This window comes from Nicotiana tomentosiformis, chromosome 3 (assembly GCF_000390325.3).
Source record: "Nicotiana tomentosiformis chromosome 3, ASM39032v3, whole genome shotgun sequence".
Classification (NCBI taxonomy): domain Eukaryota; kingdom Viridiplantae; phylum Streptophyta; class Magnoliopsida; order Solanales; family Solanaceae; genus Nicotiana; species Nicotiana tomentosiformis.
The window spans coordinates 9,706,889-9,727,544 of record NC_090814.1 but is presented as its reverse complement, the minus strand read 5'-3'; the positions used below and the strand labels follow the sequence as shown (position 1 = coordinate 9,727,544).

Sequence of the window (20,656 nt, the reverse complement as noted above, 5' to 3'; positions counted from 1 at the left end):
GTGTTCTTGATAGATTGATTTCATAGGAATATAGGCGTTAATCTATTTTGAATAGGCGAGTAGTACTTCGGGAGAAGGCTATGAGAGAAATTGTTCGATTAATTAGCAACCATGAGTGAATTGTATGAAAGGGAGAGTTAACTAGAATACAATAGGATTGGTGAATCGATCACAACCCTGGAATATTTGTCTCTACTGAATACACCATAATTATTTTGCTACTTGATAATTTAGTTACTCCTTCGAATTATAGTTTAGTATAATCACATTCTTGAACTCGATTTTGGCTTGACTGAATAACAATCTTGGTGATTTTAGTGGGTAGTTGATACAATTCTCTGTGGGTTTGATACTCGACTTATCATTTTATTACTTGTACGACCACGTATACTTGCGTGTGCGTTCGGGAGCAACAAGTTTTAGGCGCCGTTGCCGGGGATTTGAATATCGACTACTTTCTAGTTTTTGCTTTAATTATTTATTTCGTCAAGTCTAACATTACTTGATTGTTGCTCTGATCTCAGGAACTTCGATTGAATGCACAGGGTTAGAAGCCAGGATAGACTTAAAGGCTTTGACCCCAAACCTGAGAGAACATTTCATAGGAGGTTGAGGGAAGCAAGGGATACAAATAATCTTCAGGCACTCGTTCAATTTCTTGTGAACATGGCAGAGGAGAAACACATGGATGTTCAGGAGGTGGCGATGCCCAGCATTGCTAATGTCACCTCCAGTATTATGAAGCCTAGAATCACTGGGCACTTTGAACTGAAACAGAGCATGATCCAGCTACTTCATGCGAATGGGCAGTTTATGGGTCTTCCACACGAGGATCCACAACAGCATATCCTGAACTTCTTAGAGATTAGTGATACTTACATCACTAATGGGGTCAATCCAGACTATGTGAGGCTCACACTTTTCCCATTCTCTCCGTTGGGCGAAGCAAAGTGATGGCTGAAGGCAGAACCAGCTAATTCTATTTCATCATGGAATGATCTGGCAAGGAAATTTCTGGCAAGGTTCTTCCCTTCAAGCAAAACTGCAAAGATCAGAAGTGAGATAGTTGCCTTCAAATAGAAAGCGGGGAAGTCTCTATACTCAGCTTGGGAGAGGTTCAAGGGGTTGCTCAGAGATTGTCCTCATCATAATCAGACAAACGAAGTGTTATCTCACACTTTCATAGAAGGGCTACACCCTGAGACAAAAATTGTGGTAGATGCTGCAACTGGAGGTCAAGTGTTGGAGAAAAGCTTTGACGAGATATATGCATTATTGAACAAATTCTCCAAAAGCAATCCGAATTGGCAGACACACGGTGTAAAAATCTGCAGGGATTCTCGAGTTAGATTTCGTCTCGGCATTATCAGCGCATATTTTTACACTGACCAACCAAGTCAATCAGATGACCTTGGTTATTAACAAGCAACAAGCTCAACCAGTGCAATAGGTTCAAATGTTTTGTGAAGTATGTGGAGAGGGTCACACAAGCGACTTATGCCCAGTTAACCAAAGTCTGTCTGCTTTGTGGGTAATGCAAATAGGGGCCAGACAAACCAATATGGGAACACTTAAAATCCCAACTTGAGGAACCACCCAAACTTCTCTTGGGGTGGAAACCAAGGTGCTCAAAATCAACACCGACCACAAGCACCTCAACAACAATATAGACCACCTCATGCTGAATAACATGCAAAATCAACAAGTCAAATTGAGGAAATGATGAAGAAATTGATGGCTGACCAGCAAGCCCAAGCCGCAGCAATGAGAAATTTGGAGCACCAATTGGGATAGCTTGCAGTGCCCAAAATACTCGACCAGTTGGAGCTCTTCCAAGTGACACTGAGGCTAATCCTAAGGCGTCTATTAATGCTGTCTCACTGAGGAATAAGAGACAATTAGAAGAAGTCCAATCGAAAAAGAGAAAACAAGTGACCTTTAATGAGAAGCCGACCACTATAGAGTCAGAATCAGAAAAATCAAAGGAGTCTGAGAAGCTAGATGAAGAGGCGGTGGCTAAGCAACTCCCACCATTAGTTGCAAGGCCACCACCTCTGTTCCCTCAAAGATTGCAGAAAGTGAAGGATAATGCCGCGTATAAAAAGTTTCTTGATATTTTGAAGCAAGTGCAAATAAATATTCCACTGGTAGACATCCTGCAAGAAGTGACCAAATATGCAAAATACATTAAGGACATAGTGGCAAATAAAAGGAGGCTGACTGAATTCGAGACTGTGGCACTCACTGAGGAATGTAGCTTTAGAATCCAAAGCAAGCTACCTCAGAAATTGAAAGATCCAGGTAGTTTCACTATCCAAATCTCGATTGGTAAGCATGCAGTCGGGCGAGCTTTGTGTGATCTTGGAGCGAGCATCAATCTGATGCCACTATCTGTGTTCAGATAGTTGGGTTTGGGTGAGCCACGCCCAACAACGGTAATCTTATAGTTGGTTGATCGCTCTCTTGCTCATCCGGAAGGAGTGATTGAAGATGTGTTAGTTCAAGTGGGTTCTTTCATATTCCTTACTGATTTCATTATCTTGGACTACGAGCCTGATCAGGAAGTCCCATTTATTTTAGGGCGTCCATTCTTAGACACATGCCGAGCTATTATTGATGTATGCGAAGGAAAGATGACGATGAGAGTAGGTGATCAAGTGGAGGTATTTACTGTGTACAAAGCACTTAGATTACCAGCCCACTATGAAGAGCTATCCATGATTTCTGTAGTAGAAAGTAATGCTATATCATTGGTGCCTTATATGAGCCCCATAGATCCTCTTGAACGAGCTTTGATTGGGAATGAAGAAGACATTGAAGATAAGATGATGGGCAAAATTGAACAAGTAATTGATACATCATGCAATTATGTCCATGTGTTTGGGAAGTTTAAGGAGTTGGGCAGGCCTGTTACTCTGACCCTTCCTAAGCCATCTATTGAGGAAGCTCTAAAGCTAGAATTAAAGCCCCTTCCAGCACATTTGCGCTATGCTTATTTGGGGAACTCTGAAACATTGCCAGTAATTATCTCGTCCAACATGACTAATGTACAAGAAGAAAAATTTCTCAGCGTACTTTGCGAGCATAAAAAGTCTATAGGGTGGACACTTGCTGACATCAAAGGAATCAGTCCATCGTTTTGCATGCATAAACTTTTTTTGGAAGATGGACACCGCCCTAGTGTTGAGAAGCAGAGGAGATTGAATCCTATCATGAAGGAAGTCGTGAAAAAAGAAGTAATTAAGTGGCTCGATGCAGGTATCATTTTTCCTATCTCTGACAGCAATTGGGTTAGCCGAGTTCAATGTGTGCCTAAAAAGGGAGGGATGACTGTGGTTGAGAATGAAAAAAATGAGCTAATTCCTACTCGCACTGTGATGGAGTGGAGAGCTTGCATTGATTACAGAAGGCTCAACAAAGCAACCCGCAAGGACCACTTCCCGCTTGCATTCATTGACCAAATGTTGGACAGATTGGCGGGGCATGATTATTATTGCTTCCTTGATGGTTATTCGGGATACAACCAGATCGTCATATGCTTAGAACATTAGGAGAAGACCACTTTTACTTGTCCTTATGGCACTTTCGCCTTCAAGCTAATGCCGTTTGATCTTTGTAATGCACCAGCTACTTTCCAGAGATGCATGATGGCTATTTTCACTGATATGGTGGAAATATTTGTGGAAGTTTTTATGGATGATTTTTCAGTCTTTGGGTCTTCTTATGATGATTGTTTGAAGAATTTGAGCAAGGTGTTGGCCCGTTATGAAGAAACAAATCTGGTATTGAATTAGAAAAAGTGCCATTTTATGGAGCAGGAAGGCATCGTGTTGGGTTACAGAGTGTCTAGGAGCGGTATTAAAGTTGATAAGGCGAAGGTGGAGGCGATTGAAAAATTACCTCCACCCATTTTTGTGAAGGGTGTCCGGAGTTTCTTGGGACACGTGGGATTCTATCGATGCTTTATTAAAGATTTTTCTAAAATTGCTACTCCCTAGTGCAGGTTTCTTGAAAAATATGTGACTTTCAATTTTGACGATGCCAGCCTGAAAGCATTCGAAGAGCTCAAAAAGAAGCTGGTGGTTGCCCCCATTATTGCCGCACCGGATTGGTCCTTACCATTTGAGCTTATGTGTGATGCAAGTGACCATGCTATTGGGGCAATGCTAGGCCAGAGGAAGGACAAAATATTTTATTCCATCTACTATGCGAGTAAGACTCTTGGTGATGCGCAGCTGAATTACACCACTACTGAAAAAGAGTTGTTAGCTGTGGTGTGGGCCTTTGAGAAATTTTGGGCATAGTTGGTGGGAACAAAAGTCATAGTCCATATCGATCATGCAGAAATCAGGTATCTATTTACAAAGAAGGAATCTAAGGCTAGATTGATGCGCTGGGTTTTGTTGTTGCAGGAATTTGATGTGGCAATAGGAGATCAAAAGGGCACAGAGAACCAAGTAGATGACCATCTATCAAGGTTGGAAAATTACGAACATGTGGAGGAAGGTGACCAAATTAAAGAAGTATTTCCTGATGAGCAACTTTTTGCTATCCCCCCAAGACCCCCCTCCCCCCCATGGTACGTGGACTATGTGAATTATCTGGTGAGTGGGGTACTTCCTCATGAAATTGAATCTGAAGCTAGAAAGAGGTTTCTACATGATGTGAACTGCTACTATTAGGATGAGCCATATTTGTACAAGCAGTGTGCTGACCAATTGATGAGGAGATGCATACCTAAAAAGGAGGTCGAACTAGTGTTGTATAATTGTCATGCATCACCCTATGGGGGCCATCGTGGAGGCGATAGAACATCTGCAAAGGTATTATAATCCGATTTATTTTGGCCAACATTATTCAAGGACGCCTATGCATTTGTTAAGAAGTGTGACCAATGTCAGAGAACATGAACAATCACAAAGGGGCATGAGATGCCTTTGAATAACATCCCGGAGGTCGGGATTTTTGATGTGTGGGGGATAGATTTTATGAGACCATTCCCATTGTCCAGAGGAAATAAATACATTTTGCTAGCAGTTGACTACGTGTCAAAATGGGTAGAGGCGATCGCATTGCCAACGAATGATGCCATGGTGGTAGCCGCGTTTGTAAAAAAGAACATATTTTCGAGATTAGGGAATCCACATGCTTTGATTAGTGATGAAAGGACACACTTATGCAATCGGTTGTTGAATAACCTTCTAGCTAAATATGGAGTCCGCCATAGAGTTGCGACGACATATCATCCTCAAACAAGTGGACAAGTTGAGGTATCTAATAGAGAAATAAAGCAAATCTTAGAGAAGACGGTGAGTGTGAATAGAAAAGATTGGGCTGCAAAGTTAGATGATGCCTTGTAGGCGTATAGAACTGCATACAAAACGCCAATTGGGGCGTCGCCGTATAGGTTAGTTTATGGGAAGGCATGTCACTTGCCTGTTGAACTTGAACACAAAGCATATTGGGCCATTAAGAAGTAAAATATGGACCTTGAAGCCGTGGGCGAGAAAAGAGTCTTGCAGTTGAATGAGTTCAGGCTGCACTCTTATGAAAATGCTAAGCTTTACAAAGAAAAGACAAAAAGATGCCATGACAAGCATATCAAACCGCGTCACTTCGAGATAAGCCAACATGTATTATTGTTCAATTCTAGACTAAAGCTATTTCCTGGGAAGTTAAAATCGAGATGGACAGGCCCGTTTGAGGTAGTGAGAGTCACTCCTTATGGTGCAATTGAGCTGCGAGCTTTGTACTCGTAGGTGAATAGACACAGAGTAAAGCATTATTGGGGAGGAATAATTGATCGTGAGAAGACCAAGGTTGTACTCGTAGATGAGTAAGCGAGATTCTGAGTTGTGCCGCTACGTTAAATCAGACGCTTGTTGGGAGGCAACCCATCTTTACTGCTTTCTTTTATTTTTATTTTTATCTTATTATTGTTGTAGTATTTATTTTTGTTTTGTAGGATTATAAGCATAGGAGGCAAAGCCATTGGAAGAGTGAAAAAGCGAGTTAGATGGTGAGAACTAAGTATGGGGTGCCACACAAAGGACCATGCCTGGGGGAAGCCTGAGTTCCCGTGAACCGCTATTGCTTCAGCCTTTGGCCTTTCAAGGAGTTTTTTGTCCACCCTCGTTATGATTTTGCTTTATTTGTGCATTGGGGACACTGCACTCTTTTAATTGTGGGGTGAGAGAATTTTCTCGATAATTAGTACTAGGATGTTAGAAAATTTTTAACTTCTTATTTTTGTTTTAGTAGTTGTGTAGTATTTTAGTAGCTATGAAAAAAAAATGAAAATAAAAAAAAAAGGTATAAAAATTGAATTTTTTCCGACGATGGATCTCCTAGACAGTTTTCTTGAGGGATTTAAGTCTAAAGAAAAAGGACAAAAAGATTTTCTTTGTAGGTAGTGTAGTAATTCCCCCTTGGTTTTTTTTGTGCCGCGATTCTTTTCCAAGGGTTTTATTTGAATCGGGTGTAGTTAGCTTTATTTTTTAGGAGTAGGAGCCATTGTGCTATGTATTGAATTGAAGCAATATCTCCTGACTTTGTGATGCCTTGAGAATAGTGAGTACTTTGGTTGTGACACTTAGGCTCAGTTTTTGACTCTTGCATAAGTACCTTAAATTGTATAATCTTAACTTTGCTTAACTGCTTTGACTAGAGTGTCTTGATGAATCCAATCCTGAGTGAGTTATGTGCCATGTGTGTGTGAGGTTTATGTGTTATTCTGTGCATTGCATTTGATGTCTAGAACTTGCCCCGTGTGTTTGCAAAGCGAAATATTTTGTTCAGTCTTGGAAGTGATATAGGCGTTTCTTTGTTGAGCCAGATTTGTGTAGTTTACCCGCCTAATTGTTATGTAACGTAGTTAACCCCTTTGAGACTGTAATCTTGTTTCCTTGGCAACCACATTACAAGCCTTACTCATTTATTTGAATTAACCATTTTTTAACCTTTTAACCTATCGTGAGCACTTGAATTGTTATGAACTTTGTAAAAGTTAAAGTGTGGGGTGGTTGGTTTGGCTTTTGAGTAGAACTAATGAAATAAGGATAAAGGTGCACTGTTTTGAAAAAATAAGAGCCACTTGAATAAAAAAAAATATAGTTGTATTGGTGTGAAAAATACTCCTTAATAGTGGTGACTCTTGATGTAATTGTGCTTAAAAAAGTATGGAGTTAATATACATTGATGTGAAGATGGAGTTATGGTTTGACATAAGTATGGGGTTTGAATGTTAAAGTATATGTATTAAAGTGCTTAGGGAGGTGTAGTCACTATTATATTCAAATGTATCCTACCCGACCCGCAGCCTACATTACAACCAATTAAAGTCTTACTTGATCCTAGACTGAATGAACTCAGTTAGTAGAGTAGTACACTACGGGCAAGCCTATGGTGCATCTTTTGTGGCATATGAATGTTATTTCTGAGAGTGAGTGAATTCTTTCTATCTTGAGTTCCTAATTGTTCTTAAATTTTATTGTGTGTGGAACTACTCTCTTTTGTATATGAGGGCACTTGATTCATGAAGGAAAGATAATGTCATTGACCCCCTCTATGTTAGAGTAAGTGAGTGAGTTGTGAATAATAAATGGTACTTGCGAGTCAAATCATGAGGTGAAGATGTTACACTCTTGTGCTTAGTCTATTTTAAAGATTCTTGGTGTGATGAGTTAGGAGAATTGTTTAAAAAGGTCGTGTCTATATAAAGTATAGTTTGATTGCTCGAGGACGAGCAATGTTTAAGTGTGGGGTAGTGATGTTTGACTATAATTCTATATTTTTAGTGCATTACTTATCTTACATTTTGGGGCTTTAATGCTAAACTATACTATATTTGTGCTTAATTGAGTTTATTTTATGTGTAGGTACGTTGAAGACGAAATTGGGAGCAAAGTAGAGATTTTATGTGTATTTTATACATGACAAGAATGGAGCTATGATTATTTGATTATTGAATATACAAGGAATAAAGTTTAACATTACAAAGGAAATCAAAACAAAGAAAGGAGATCAACTGAAAAAGAACCAAAAAGCAAGAAACGAGAATGAGAAAAGAGTTTGAAAGTTAGGCAGCAAAAAATTGAATTGAAGATAAGAAGTTGGGCGACGCGAGAATATTTGCTCGCTATAGATCATATGACACGAGGATTAAAGCTCGCTATGGAGCTGGCGACGCGCACGCTAAAGCGAGGAGGAGCTCGCGTAAGAGGTTGCGGCACACAGTGTATAGCGAGGTGAAGCTCGCGTTTTGCCTTGCGAGGCGAGGCCCGTGGCGAGTGTGTTCCGGATTTTTAAAGCCTACTTTGTCTCCTATTTGATTTTGGACTTGGTTATTTCGTCTAGGTCTCTTCCCTACACATATAAATAGTCATTAAACACCATTTTTAGGAGTTTTGCGATCGGAGGCAAGAACACCACGTGGACAACTTTTGGAGGAGAAAATCATAGAGTTCTTCATCCCTTTATATTTTTCTTGTAATTTATTTATGCAAAATACTTGAAAAATTGTTACTACGAACATGAGTGGTTAAAACCCATAATTATTGGGTTGTGATTTAGCCATGAATATTATTGTTTTATGTTGACTTAACCTTGATTATAATTTACTAATATATGGTTGTTTCTTCAATTCTATGATTAATTGCTTAATTGCCTGGCCAACAGTTAGGTTCTATTTACTATCTATGCTATGCTTGGGAAAGCCATGTTTAGATTAGAGAAGAATTGAAGAGAGCATGATCTTAACTCTTAGGGGGAGGGGATTGTGGTTAGGATAGGAATATACTTAGTCACAGTACTTAATTAAATATCGTAATCTTAATGTGTTCTTGATAGATTGATTTCATAGGAATATAGGCGTTAATCTATTTTGAATAGGCGAGTAGTACTTCGGGAGAAGGCTATGAGAGCAATTGTTCGATTAATTAGCAACCATGAGTGAATTGTATGAAAGGGAGAGTTAACTAGAATACAATAGGATTGGTGAATCGATCACAACCCTGGAATATTTGTCTCTACTGAATACACCACAATTATTTTGCTACTTGATAATTTAGTTAATCCTTTGAATTATAGTTTAGTATAATCACATTCTTGAACTCGATTTTGGCTTGACTGAATAACAATCTTGGTGATTTTAGTAAGTAGTTGATACAAGTCTCTGTGGGTTCGACACTCGACTTATCATTTTATTACTTGTGCGATCACGTATACTTGCGTGTGCATTCGGGAGAAACAAAAAGAAATCTCAAGATTCTGAAGATTGATAAGTTAAGTCAAGTCGCAAATCACTCCTTTGATTATGAATGCGGAAAGTAAGGAAATCATTGAATCCAGCCCATCTCTTGAGAAGGATTCTGAGGTAATCCTTGGGTCAAAACTCTTAGAATATTTTGTGCCTCAATCAACGGTCAATCTGCAACGGCTAGCTCAAAAAGAAGTTTGCATGATCTCAAGACTCACGTATAAGAAGACTGACATACTCAAGAAAAAGACTACACAACTTATCATTGTTTCTATACGTTTCTAGTTCTTAGCACAAACAATGTATTCTTGAGTTTACTAGTGTCTCAAAAGATAGCAAGTGTTAGAAAACAAAACAAGAGTTGTGTCAAGTTTAGAGAAACAATTGTTGCTGGAAATCGTTGGTGGTGAACGAACCAAAAACCACTACTGTTGTAACGAATTATTGAAGATTTAAGAGAACCCTTGTGACCCAAGGGAACTCGACGTAGGTACCACACCGATACTTAACCAGTATAAAACTCCTGTGTTCTCAGCCTTTAAATTCTACGGAATTTATTTTTGCTGCAAATCAAATCTGCTGAAACAGTTGAGACTACTGATTCCCTCTTAAGACGGAGGGAATATTATCAACCATGCATAATGTCTTCTGATTCTGTATGTACTACTGAGGCTGAAAGAGCAGTAAGAACTAACAAGTATATATCAAATTAAAAAAAAGTAGATAATGATATGCTACAAATTACCTATAAAACACTGTCTTAAAATTGAAAAAAATATAAGAGTTTAATTGGCATTGACATATGTGGAAGAAGAAAGAGATTACAACACTCGATAAAAATATGATCATGCACGCTAGAATCAATTATTATTTAAAATAAATTAAAATGAATACACTATATAATAGTTCTATTAAACGTTAGTATATCTTATCATGGTATTTCTGAGATTGGTCTGGTTTTCGATTGCTGGTTGTACCCTATCCTTAGGTATTTTTTATTCTTTAACTTTAATATATAGTTTCTTCCTTTTGTTTAATAGGCAACAAACAAGGAGCATTTTAATGTGTAGAGACAAAAAGGATTTTCACATTCTAACACATCCCATTAATAGTTTAGTACAAGTGCAACTGCCTCAGGTTTTGCTGCAATTTCCAGTACTTCTTCACAGTCAGAATATTTTCTCAACTAAATATAGCAAATTACACACAGAGAGAGAGAGACAAAATATATGGAAATTAAGCTTAATTAAAGAGCAGCAAGCTGCTGAATGTTGATAGGATAAACAACATCAGGACCACCACTAAAAGCTCTCCTTCCAAACAAGATATTCACTGCTTCAGTTGGGTGAAATGCATCCCAAAATATGTATTGATCCCTATTTGGACATGGTGTTTGCAATGGCAGACATGTTATTTGCCCTCTATTTCTCCCTATTCCACAGCACCCTCTGTCTATCACGCTAAATCCTGCAAGCATCATTAGAAAAAAGAAGATTTTTGTTAATATTTTGAAAAATCTTTATGTTCATGGAAAGAAATGAGAGAAACACACAAAAGGAATGAATCCTTTTTTTTTTTTTTTTTGTAAATAGTTTTTATATATTTTGAATTATTAATTATTGTAACTTATACTACTTTTTATGTAATTTTTGAAAATATAAATTTTATTTTAAGAATCTATGTCATAATTCACACTAAAAATTAGTCAATTTAACTCCCATACTCCTTCCGAAAAAGTTCAAATAAATTGAATCAGAGGGAGCATGACTTATTTGTCTGTTCCATCCCTTTCGTGACAATACATCACGGGTATAAATTTTTTAACTTCATTAATTGATAAGAATAAATTTTATTAGAGAATATGAGTCAACATGATATATAAATAATTAGCTTTGTCTAAATTGAAAAAAACATATGCTAAGATTTTCATTTGCATGGATGATCATAGAGAACAAAAGAATAGAAAAACCGTTCCGGTCCAATTACAAGCAAGTTATATAAATTTTAATGGGGTATTATCAATTCTAGCCCGCATCAAAAACTATTTATATTCAGTAGTCGGAAAAATGTATAATTTTTATATATAACATACAAAATATATATATACACAAAAAATATACATTTATTTTTGCTATTATTTTGAAAGCGGCTATACTTTTAAATGTTCATGTCACTCCAAAGGGCTTCTCATGAGTTAAATATGATAAGACGAAGAAATTAGATAAGAAAGTTGTCAATATTTACTTACCATATCGTCTGTAATTGGTAAGGAGATCTTGGAACATGTTCTTAATGTCAATGTAGATGAACTTAGAACCAGGAAGATTGGCATTTAAGTTGCTAAGCATTGACTTAACATTGTTGCTGAATGGCAAAACAAGCTGATTCACTTCCTCTGAGCACACATTACCATTACCCTGTGCAAGAATACTTGGAATGCAACCCATTAGTCCTAATCCACCGATCACAAATTTTCTTGCTCCCAAATTATACAATCTCTGCAATTTCAACAATTCCAAAAAACGATGAATATAATAACATTAATTAAAGTTGTTACCATGTGACCAAGAGGTCACGGGTTCGAGCCGTGAAAACAGTCTCTTACAAAAATGCAGGGTAAGGTTGTGTACAATAGACCCTTGTGGTCCGGCCCTTCCCCGGACCCCGCGCATAGCGGGAGCTTAGTGCACCGGACTGTCTTTTTTTTAGTTAGATAGTAAAAGAAAGTATTCACGAAGAAAAAAAGGAAAAAAATAGGGCAGCGCAGTTCGGTGCACAAAGCATTCCGCATTCACGTAGGGTCCGAGGAAGCGCAACATCCCAACGGGTGTGATATTGACAGCCTACCTAATACAAGCATTAATGGCTTCTTCCACAATTCGACTCGAACCCGTGACAGGTCACACGTAGACAAATTTAGTGTTAGCTTCGGGCTCCCCTTTAAGGATAAAAAATAAAGGAGTATATCTTACACTAAGCTGTTGACTATACTGTTGAACCAATAGATTGGCATATTGCTGAGGATTATACCGATTCTTAGTATCATAATTGGGCATTAAGTAATTGTTGAGGTAGTCATTGCTTCCCATTCCCACAAAGAACATGCATTTGGCTAATGCTTGTGCTACATCTGGTGCACCAAGATTGTCTGTAATTTGATCGAGTGTGTTCTCAAAGTTCTTGATTTGCTGATTGAATGGAATTCTCCCAACCTGGAATATAATATCCAAATTAACAAAAATCAAATAATTATTAGTAATTAAACTATATGGTTTACGTATTTACCAGTTAATACTCCAACTTACATTATTCTTGTTTTTTTATTGTGCTGAATTAATGGCTACTTGTTAATTAATTAATGAAACAGTTCAAGTCTGCAACCTTTACATGTTAGGTTCCTACATATTAACAATAAATTGTCATGTATGAGGCTTCATTTATAAGACCCTTAAGCATTGTAGGGCCAATAAAATATTAGTATTTTCCAGGGGGAGGGATTTGTATCCTAAATTTACCCCTCTTTTTTTTTTGGTCTTTGACCTCTATTTATTTTTTGTGCGGTTGGTAAATGGGTGAGAAGCAATATAAATCTAGAAGAATTACCTCAAATAGCTGCCCACCTAATCTCATAAATTAAAAATAGTCGGCAGATGTATAATAAATGTATGATTCATGTGTAATATATGTATAATTATGTATAATTTATATATATATCGGTTAGAACAAATATACATTAAATCTGGCCGGTTATTTGTGTAACAATACCTATAATCTACTAATTACTCTATTCCCTTTCAAGTACTCCACTAAAAATATATAACAATTTCATTTATAATACCTTAGAGATAATGCAATTCTTTCTATAAAAATTTAATTCTCTCCATTTCGGGACGACGACACTAAAAATTCGAGTTCCTTGTTGGTTCCTTCTTGATCAATATAATAATGTCATCATATTGTATAAATCATGCACATACCATTTCTTTTTCCTTTTGGTAAGGGAGGTGTATATTAATTAGGAAATGCAATAATTAAGAACTTACAAAGTTTCTGCCAGTAATATCAAGAATCCCAGCAGCAGCAGAAGCATAGTTCACTCCAAACCGCATTTTGTCTCCTGAAGCATCTGCTGAAGCTTCTGTGTATGCTGGAATGAGTGGTAGTCCTAGCAATTCAGCTGTGCATGTACATGCAAAAGATTAGTATAATTTTCTGAGTGATTTTCTTCCTCAACTATTATTATATTACTTAATTATATTCCCATGATCCTCCAAAAGTAGTACATTTTTGGAGAATTGAACATGGGTGCGGCAAAACTTTTGGAAAATCCACGCAACATAGCCCTTTATTAGGCAGTAATGAGTACAGTATATTTATCAAGCCATTCTTATAACTTCTGTTTGGCTATATACATATTGATGAAGTTATATATATAGGTTATAAGGTAATATGTGCAAAGATTCTCTTTTATTACAATTACAATCTTCTAATATTCTTCAATGTCCCTTGGTTTCTATTTTAGATAGTGAATCCACTTATTGGAAATACAATGAACAATAACAAGTTAATATATAACCTGTTCTCACGAATAAAATCATCATATGAAATTTGAATTGGCTGTTTAAGGTTTATATACTAAACCAAAAGCCACCTGGATAATTGATGTCAGAAGATACTCAAAAAGAAGTTAATAACACTAATACCATCTCTAGCATGTGAATAAACCCTTTTAAGTTCTAATGATCTTTAGCTTAATTAAACATGTGGATCTAAACTTAACTAATCCTTAATGAATAACTAGAGATCAAGCCTAAATACACTACATAATGTTCATCTCAAGCAAAATAGCATCTCATCATCGATATATAAGCAGTGAAATTTCCCTGCAGTAATTAAGAGTAGGAAACTTAACATACATAAACAAGAATCAAGAAGGTATGCAGAAATAAATTCCATGCAATAAGAGTAGAAAACAATGATTTGTTGCTTAAAAAAAGGGAGCAGCCCCCAGTGCACAAGACATCTCCGTTTATGCAGGGTCCGGAGAAGGGTTGTACTCTATGAGATATTACGTACACAGCCTAAATGTAACAAAAAACATGTGTGTTTAATTACCAATTTCATCAACCATAGTGTAACCATTGGAGAAACGACCAGTAGGGCCACCATCAAAATCAATCCCATAAGGAAAATAGTTGGCCTTTGCAAAAGAGGGCAAGTTGTTATTATTGCCATTGTCTATCAAAGAATCTCCAAATATAAACATGGCTGGAACCAATGCCCTTCTTCTTCCACCACCAGCTTCTGGTGCCAATGCATCATCCACTTCTTGACATGTTGCACTATTCACCAACACAAACACCACAAATAATGTACAAGAAAATATCCTTATAACACTAGCCATTTTCCTAGACTAGGTGTGTTATATTCTTTTTGTTGTTTTTTTTTTTCCTTTTCTTGACAAGTTTATGATGAGAAATGAAAGGAATGAGAGGGTTTAATAGAGGGAAGAGAGCGGTGGTTGGAAAGTAATAAATGCTTTCACCTGTAAGCTGTTCTTTGCAGTAAATGAGTGAATATACTGGAATTCTTTTTGGAAATTTTGAGAATCAAAGACATATAGGCCGCGTTTTTGCCATAAATATATTAGTCCGCTGATTATTCCCATCCTTTTTATCTGTCTTCTAAGGTGAAATGTTTCAACAATTTGAAGAGTATTTCAACTTCAACTAATTTGAAAAAACATTCAAGTTCTAATATTCATAAATACAGACGAACCTTTTGTTAGAAGGAATAATTTGTAGATTAAATGGTACAAAATAATCGATTATAATTTGAATAGAAGAAAATAATCTTATTAATTATAAGAATCTCTTGTGTTTTATATTACCAATCTCCTGCGTTTTAAATATACTAGTGTTAGGGTACGCGCTTTGTGCATATGTCCCGTTTTGATGAGTCAGAAAATAAAAAATTACATAAATATTATTAAAAAATTATATCTTGAGTTATAAATAAAAATTAAAGAAAATAATATAAATTCCTAAGAATGATGAATGTTGATTTTACTCAATAACAGGAAAAATATTGCTCCACACAAATCCTCATAGTCTATACTCAAATTATTTACTCAATTATTATTTTTTGACGTAACTTTTAATTTATTTCAAGAGAATAACTTGAAATCATAAATATCAGATATAGTATTTGACGTTTTATAATTTTATCTCAACAGATCTAAGATCATTGCAAAAATGATCTGGGACAAAGTAAAAAAACAAAAAAGATACTGAAATTCCTAATATAAATAAAAGAGGAAAGTTCTTAAACACTTCATAATCCTTCTTTGAGCAGCTCAAAAATATTACAAACATATTGAAAGACTACATATTATAGTCCATAAAGAGAAAACTATTTTATATAATTGACTACTATTTTCTTTTAAAAAAATATCACGGATTGTGGAAAAAGTATACCAAAGGGATTAAGAACGTAATTGCTCTTTTACAATACAAAGACAAGAAATAATACAAGGAGCATAGGAATTGACACTAATACATGAGTCACCAAAAGCCTTGTGATTTTTGTAAAAGGAATTTTCTAAACCACTATTATTTAATGTTTATTAACTTCTTATAGCTACCATATATATAATTACTCCCTATAACTACTATTCAGTTGTAACACAGTTGTATTTGTTATATTCGCGCTGCTGTATTCATGAATACAATAGTAGAAATCTCCTAAAAAACTAGGGAGTATAGTTGTGCGCGACTATATTTGTTGTAGGGGAATCCAGCTATTTAAGAACGAAAAGAGGATCAATTAGCGTGTATCACTCCTAATTTAACTGAACAAAATCAATTCTAAAAAATTCTGCTGCTACTGTTCTGTATTCCATATTGTAATGACCCGACCGGTCGTTTTGAGTATTTATGCTCCTTTCAAATATTTGAAGTCTTGAATAGCTTCATATGATGTATTATGACGTGTGTGAATCAACGGTTTTGGTTTTCAAGTGTTTTGGAATTAGTTCGGAAGGATGAATATCATGTTTGAAGCTTTAAGTTGGAAGAGTCGACCAATTTTGAATTTTTAGTATTTGACCTCAAAACGAAGTTTTGATTGTTCCATTAGGTCCGGATGGTGATTTTAGACTCGAGCGTATGCCCGAAATTTCATTTGGATATTTTAGAAGGTTTCGACACCAATTGGCGAAAGTTGAAAACTTGAATACTTGGAATGTTCATAAGTTTGACCGGAAGTGGACTTTGATGATGTGAAGCTTGGATTTCGATTCCGGATATTTTAATAGCTTCGTTATGTTATTTACAACTTGTGTGCAAAATTTGAGGTCATTCCAGATCGATTTGATATATTTCAGCACAAGATCTAACTTTGGACAAGACTATATACATACATATATATATATATATATATATATATATATGTTAGGTGATGGACAACCTATCAAACGAAAGATCTTCGAGAATAGTTTCTAACGGTTCAAATCGTTCGTCATTTGGATATTTCTACAAGAAATTATGAACAAATTACCAAAGCTGGCAAAGGAGTGAACTGTGGATACGAAGCATCCGGGGCCGCGTCCGAAAGAAGGGTTGGCAGTGAAGTGCTTCCATAGCATCCGAGGCCGCGTCCGAAACCCAGAAATCTGGGCTTATATTCGGCGTTCATTTCCCCCACTTCATTTGGATGAATTTTGGATCTCTTTTCCACTCACTCAAGGCCACCAACTCCTCTCTTCTTCAAGGTAAGCAGTCCACATTATCTTAGTATGAAATCCCATCATTTCTACACTAGTATTGATGAAATCTACACATAAAATACTTAGATCTTCAAGAACTCAAAGGAGGGTTTTGCAAGAGTTTTTTCAAAAAGATAATCTTACACCCTTAGACTTACATGTACGGATTTATTATGAGAAGATGAGTATGAATTAAGTATTGGAACTCATGGTCATAACCATGGTAGAGATTGAAAGGTTATTAATTGATGTAATTTTGTTGGTTGGGTTTGGATGAATGGTCACACATGTGATGATAGGAAGTTATAAATTATTGGTAAATAGTGGTAGTTGGATGAACTAATTCCATGGTTAAGAAATGTAGAGATTTATGCACTCTAGGTGTTTGATAAAATGCCTAAATGATCTAAAACCTAAAATTTTGCTAATATTGGTCCAATTGAATTATGTTGATATAGATTAAAGTTGTAAGAGTAGTTGGAGGTTTTAATATCACTAAAGAGCTGAACCAACAAAGTTCGGTCTGTAGCGATTTTTGTCGAGGGATTTTCAAGGAAATATTCATCTGGATCCGAGCCATTCAGAGTTGGATAATCGCGGAAAAGGCTTACTAGTGGATTGTGTTAACGTGTTTTGAGGTAAGTAATACTTCTAAACTTGAAGCTAAGGGTGTGAACTATGATTATACGTGTTATATGAATTATTTGGAGGTGACACACATACTAGGTGACGGGCGTGTGAGCGTGCACCGTAGAAATTGAGACTCAGTAGATTCCGTAGAGCTGTATAGTTAATTAACTTGTATTTTTATGTGTTAGAGAAACTGAGCTGTGACTCATGTTATAGATCATGCTTAGGCAAATATTGGTATTATTGGGACCCACTGAGGTCATTTCTGTTGTCGAATTATATGTTTAAATTGTAATTTCGTACTCAGTCATGTTCATTCATTGCATATCATATCTTAGTCTCTATTGCTATTTATTGATACATCATATCATCATTTCATGACATTGTGAGCCCGAGAGATTGGAGAGATTGATGACTGAGTGAGGCTGAGGGTCTGATTGTGAGTGATATTTATGCGATCGGTCTGCACGCCGAAGTATGTTTTATTGATTTATGCATAGATTTGGCTTATTATAGCGCTTGGGCTGAAGGAGCCCCTCCAAAGTCTGCACCCACACAGTGAGCGCGGTTGATTTTATATTGAAGGATGGATCTTCCCTGGGCATGGATCTTGCCCGAAGTATTTATATTGAGGGATGGGTCTTCCCTAGGCATGGATCTTGCCCGAAGCATTTATATTGAGGGATGGATCTTCGCTGTACCAACCCGACTTGTCGTTTTAAGAATTAACACCCCGTTCAGTGACTTAAGGTCTCTAGCAGCTTTGCAATATGTATTATGACCCACGGGTGTGGTCGAGTTTGATTTTTCGGAAGATTCAGAATTAAATTAAAAGAACAATTCTTGTTTAGAAGCTTAAATGGAAAGAGTTGACCTCGAGTTGACTTTTGAGCAAACGACCCCGGAATGGAATTTTGATGATGTCAATAGCTTTGTGTGATGATTTCTCACTTAGGCGTATGTTTGGATTTGGATTTGGAAGTCCGTAGGACAATTCGACGCATTTTGGCGAAAGATGGAAAATAGAAGATTTTTGGAAAGTCCAACCGAAGGTTGAAATTTTGATAACGAGGCCGGATTTTGATTTCAGAAATTGGAATAGTTCCATTACGTCATTTATTACTTATGTGCAAAATTTGAAGTTATTCTGGATTTATTTGATACGTTTCGGCGCAAAATATAAAAGTTAGAAGATTTGAAAACTCATAATTCGATTCGATGTGCAATTCATAATTTCGGCGTTGTTTGACGTGGCTTGAAGCCTCGACTAAGTATGTATTGTATTTTGGGACATGTTGGTATATTTGGTTAAAGTTCCGAGGGCCTCGGGTGGATTTCGAAAGATTAACGGAGCAAATTGGACTTGAAGGAGGCTGCTGGAAAATGGCAGCAGCTGTTGGTATCGCACCTGCGGAATTATGGGCGCAGGTGCGACCATCGCAGAAGCGAGAGGAAGCTCGCAAAATCGAGTGAAAGGGAGTTGGTCAAGGCTGATGGAGAAGGCCACAGAAGCGACAATTCGTGCACAGAAGCGCATGAAGAACCGCAGAAGCGACAAGTTGCGCAGAAGTGACCAACGTTCTCGCACCTGCGATGTGCACAGAAGCAGAAATTCTTCTGCATATGCGAAAGGGCAGTGGCCAATTGACTTTGCAGAATTGGGCATGTGATCGCAAAAGCGATCTCGCAGGTGCGATAAATGTGTCCGCAGAAGCGAAAATGGACAAAAACATAAGGGGTCGAAAATCAATCATTTCTTCATTTCGATTGAAATATTTGGAGCTCGGATTTGGGCGATTCTGGAGGGATTTTTCATAAGCTTGGTTGGGGTAAGTGTTCTATATCCTAAAGTGTTTATATTTCATGAATCTATGATTATATTCATCGTTTAATTCGGATTTTAATGGAAGAAATCAAGATTTTGGCAAAACCTTCCAAAAATAAAAATTTAAGATTTGGAGGTCGAGTTATTATCGGAATTTGATAAAATTGGTATGGTTGAACTCGTATCGGAATGGGTATTCGGATTTCATAAAAATATGTCGGGTTCTGAGAGGCGGCCCCGCATTGACTTTTGTTGACTTTTTGGAATAAATTTTTAAGTCAACGTATTATTATTCGGAATTATTTTCGATGAATTTTAATGAAGTTATACAATTAATTTGAATAGATTTGAGTTGTCCAGAGGATTTATTCAAGCAAGATGGCTATTTTAGAGTATCGACATAACTTCAAAAAGGTAAGTATCTTGCCTAACCTTGAGTGGGGGAATTACCCCTTAGACATAGAGTCTTATGTGCCATTTGTGAAATGTGAAAAGCTGTATACGCGAGGTGACGAGTACGTACTCGGGCTTATATGTGAAAAATATATTGGGTTAAAGTCTTAGGCATATCGTGTAGTAAATTGGATAATTGTTGGCATTTATTAAATAATCTATTTGCCATGCCTCAATTCGCGTTAGTTGAATTTGTTTTTGTATGACAATTTGATGTGATTATTACTTGTATATTTATGTGGATTCCGTGAATTTGATGATTTGATATTTCTTGGAATTTAATTTCATTATGGATTTTCCATCTCAAAGAATTAATTAAAAAAGCTTAAGAAGAAGTGTTAATATAATTATCAAAATTTGGATTAATGAAGGCTATGCTGATTATTTTCTATCTATGTTGATTATTTTTGAGGTTTTATACATATTGTGTGGAGCCTTGGGCTATTTGTCGTGAAATTAATTAATTTTGTTATATATTTGGAATTGGTTGTGGCCATTGGGCAAATCGTGATATGAATTGATTTTGTTATATTGTCGTGATAATATTCCGTATAAATTGTTGTGTTATTTGAGTTATTATTTTGAGGATATAAGGGTGGAATTTCACTGTTGATATTATGTGAATATAAGAGTGGCATTTTAATGTTATTATGTGTGTTGGAATATTGTCAGGGCGGAGCGATAAGGGTGGCTATAGGAGAGATAAGGGTGGCAATAGGAGTGATAA

At 36.5% G+C, this 20,656-nt stretch overlaps 2 protein-coding genes and 1 non-coding gene across 3 annotated transcripts; 1 reads left to right on the top strand and 2 right to left on the bottom strand.

The window, feature by feature from the left end:
- The first annotated feature begins 537 nt into the window (after window positions 1-537).
- On the top strand, window positions 538-2,405 carry LOC138907345 (uncharacterized). The gene is made up of 3 exons (XM_070197944.1): window positions 538-906; window positions 1,081-1,414; window positions 1,747-2,405. Exons 1-3 carry the CDS (start codon window positions 538-540, stop codon window positions 2,403-2,405), a joined length of 1,362 nt encoding a protein of 453 aa, XP_070054045.1.
- Window positions 1,048-1,152, bottom strand: LOC117277765 (small nucleolar RNA R71). Its single transcript, XR_004508103.1, has one exon. It is a non-coding gene; the product is annotated as a small nucleolar RNA R71 (small nucleolar RNA).
- A 7,908-nt stretch (window positions 2,406-10,313) lies between the features above and the next one.
- Window positions 10,314-14,732, bottom strand: LOC104100362 (GDSL esterase/lipase At1g71691-like). The gene is made up of 5 exons (XM_009607575.4): window positions 14,372-14,732; window positions 13,300-13,433; window positions 12,229-12,468; window positions 11,505-11,754; window positions 10,314-10,723 (listed from the first exon to the last, which is right to left on the bottom strand). Exons 1-5 carry the CDS (start codon window positions 14,658-14,660, stop codon window positions 10,503-10,505), a joined length of 1,134 nt encoding a protein of 377 aa, XP_009605870.1. The 5' UTR covers window positions 14,661-14,732; the 3' UTR covers window positions 10,314-10,502.
- Between the last annotated feature and the right edge of the window lie 5,924 nt (window positions 14,733-20,656).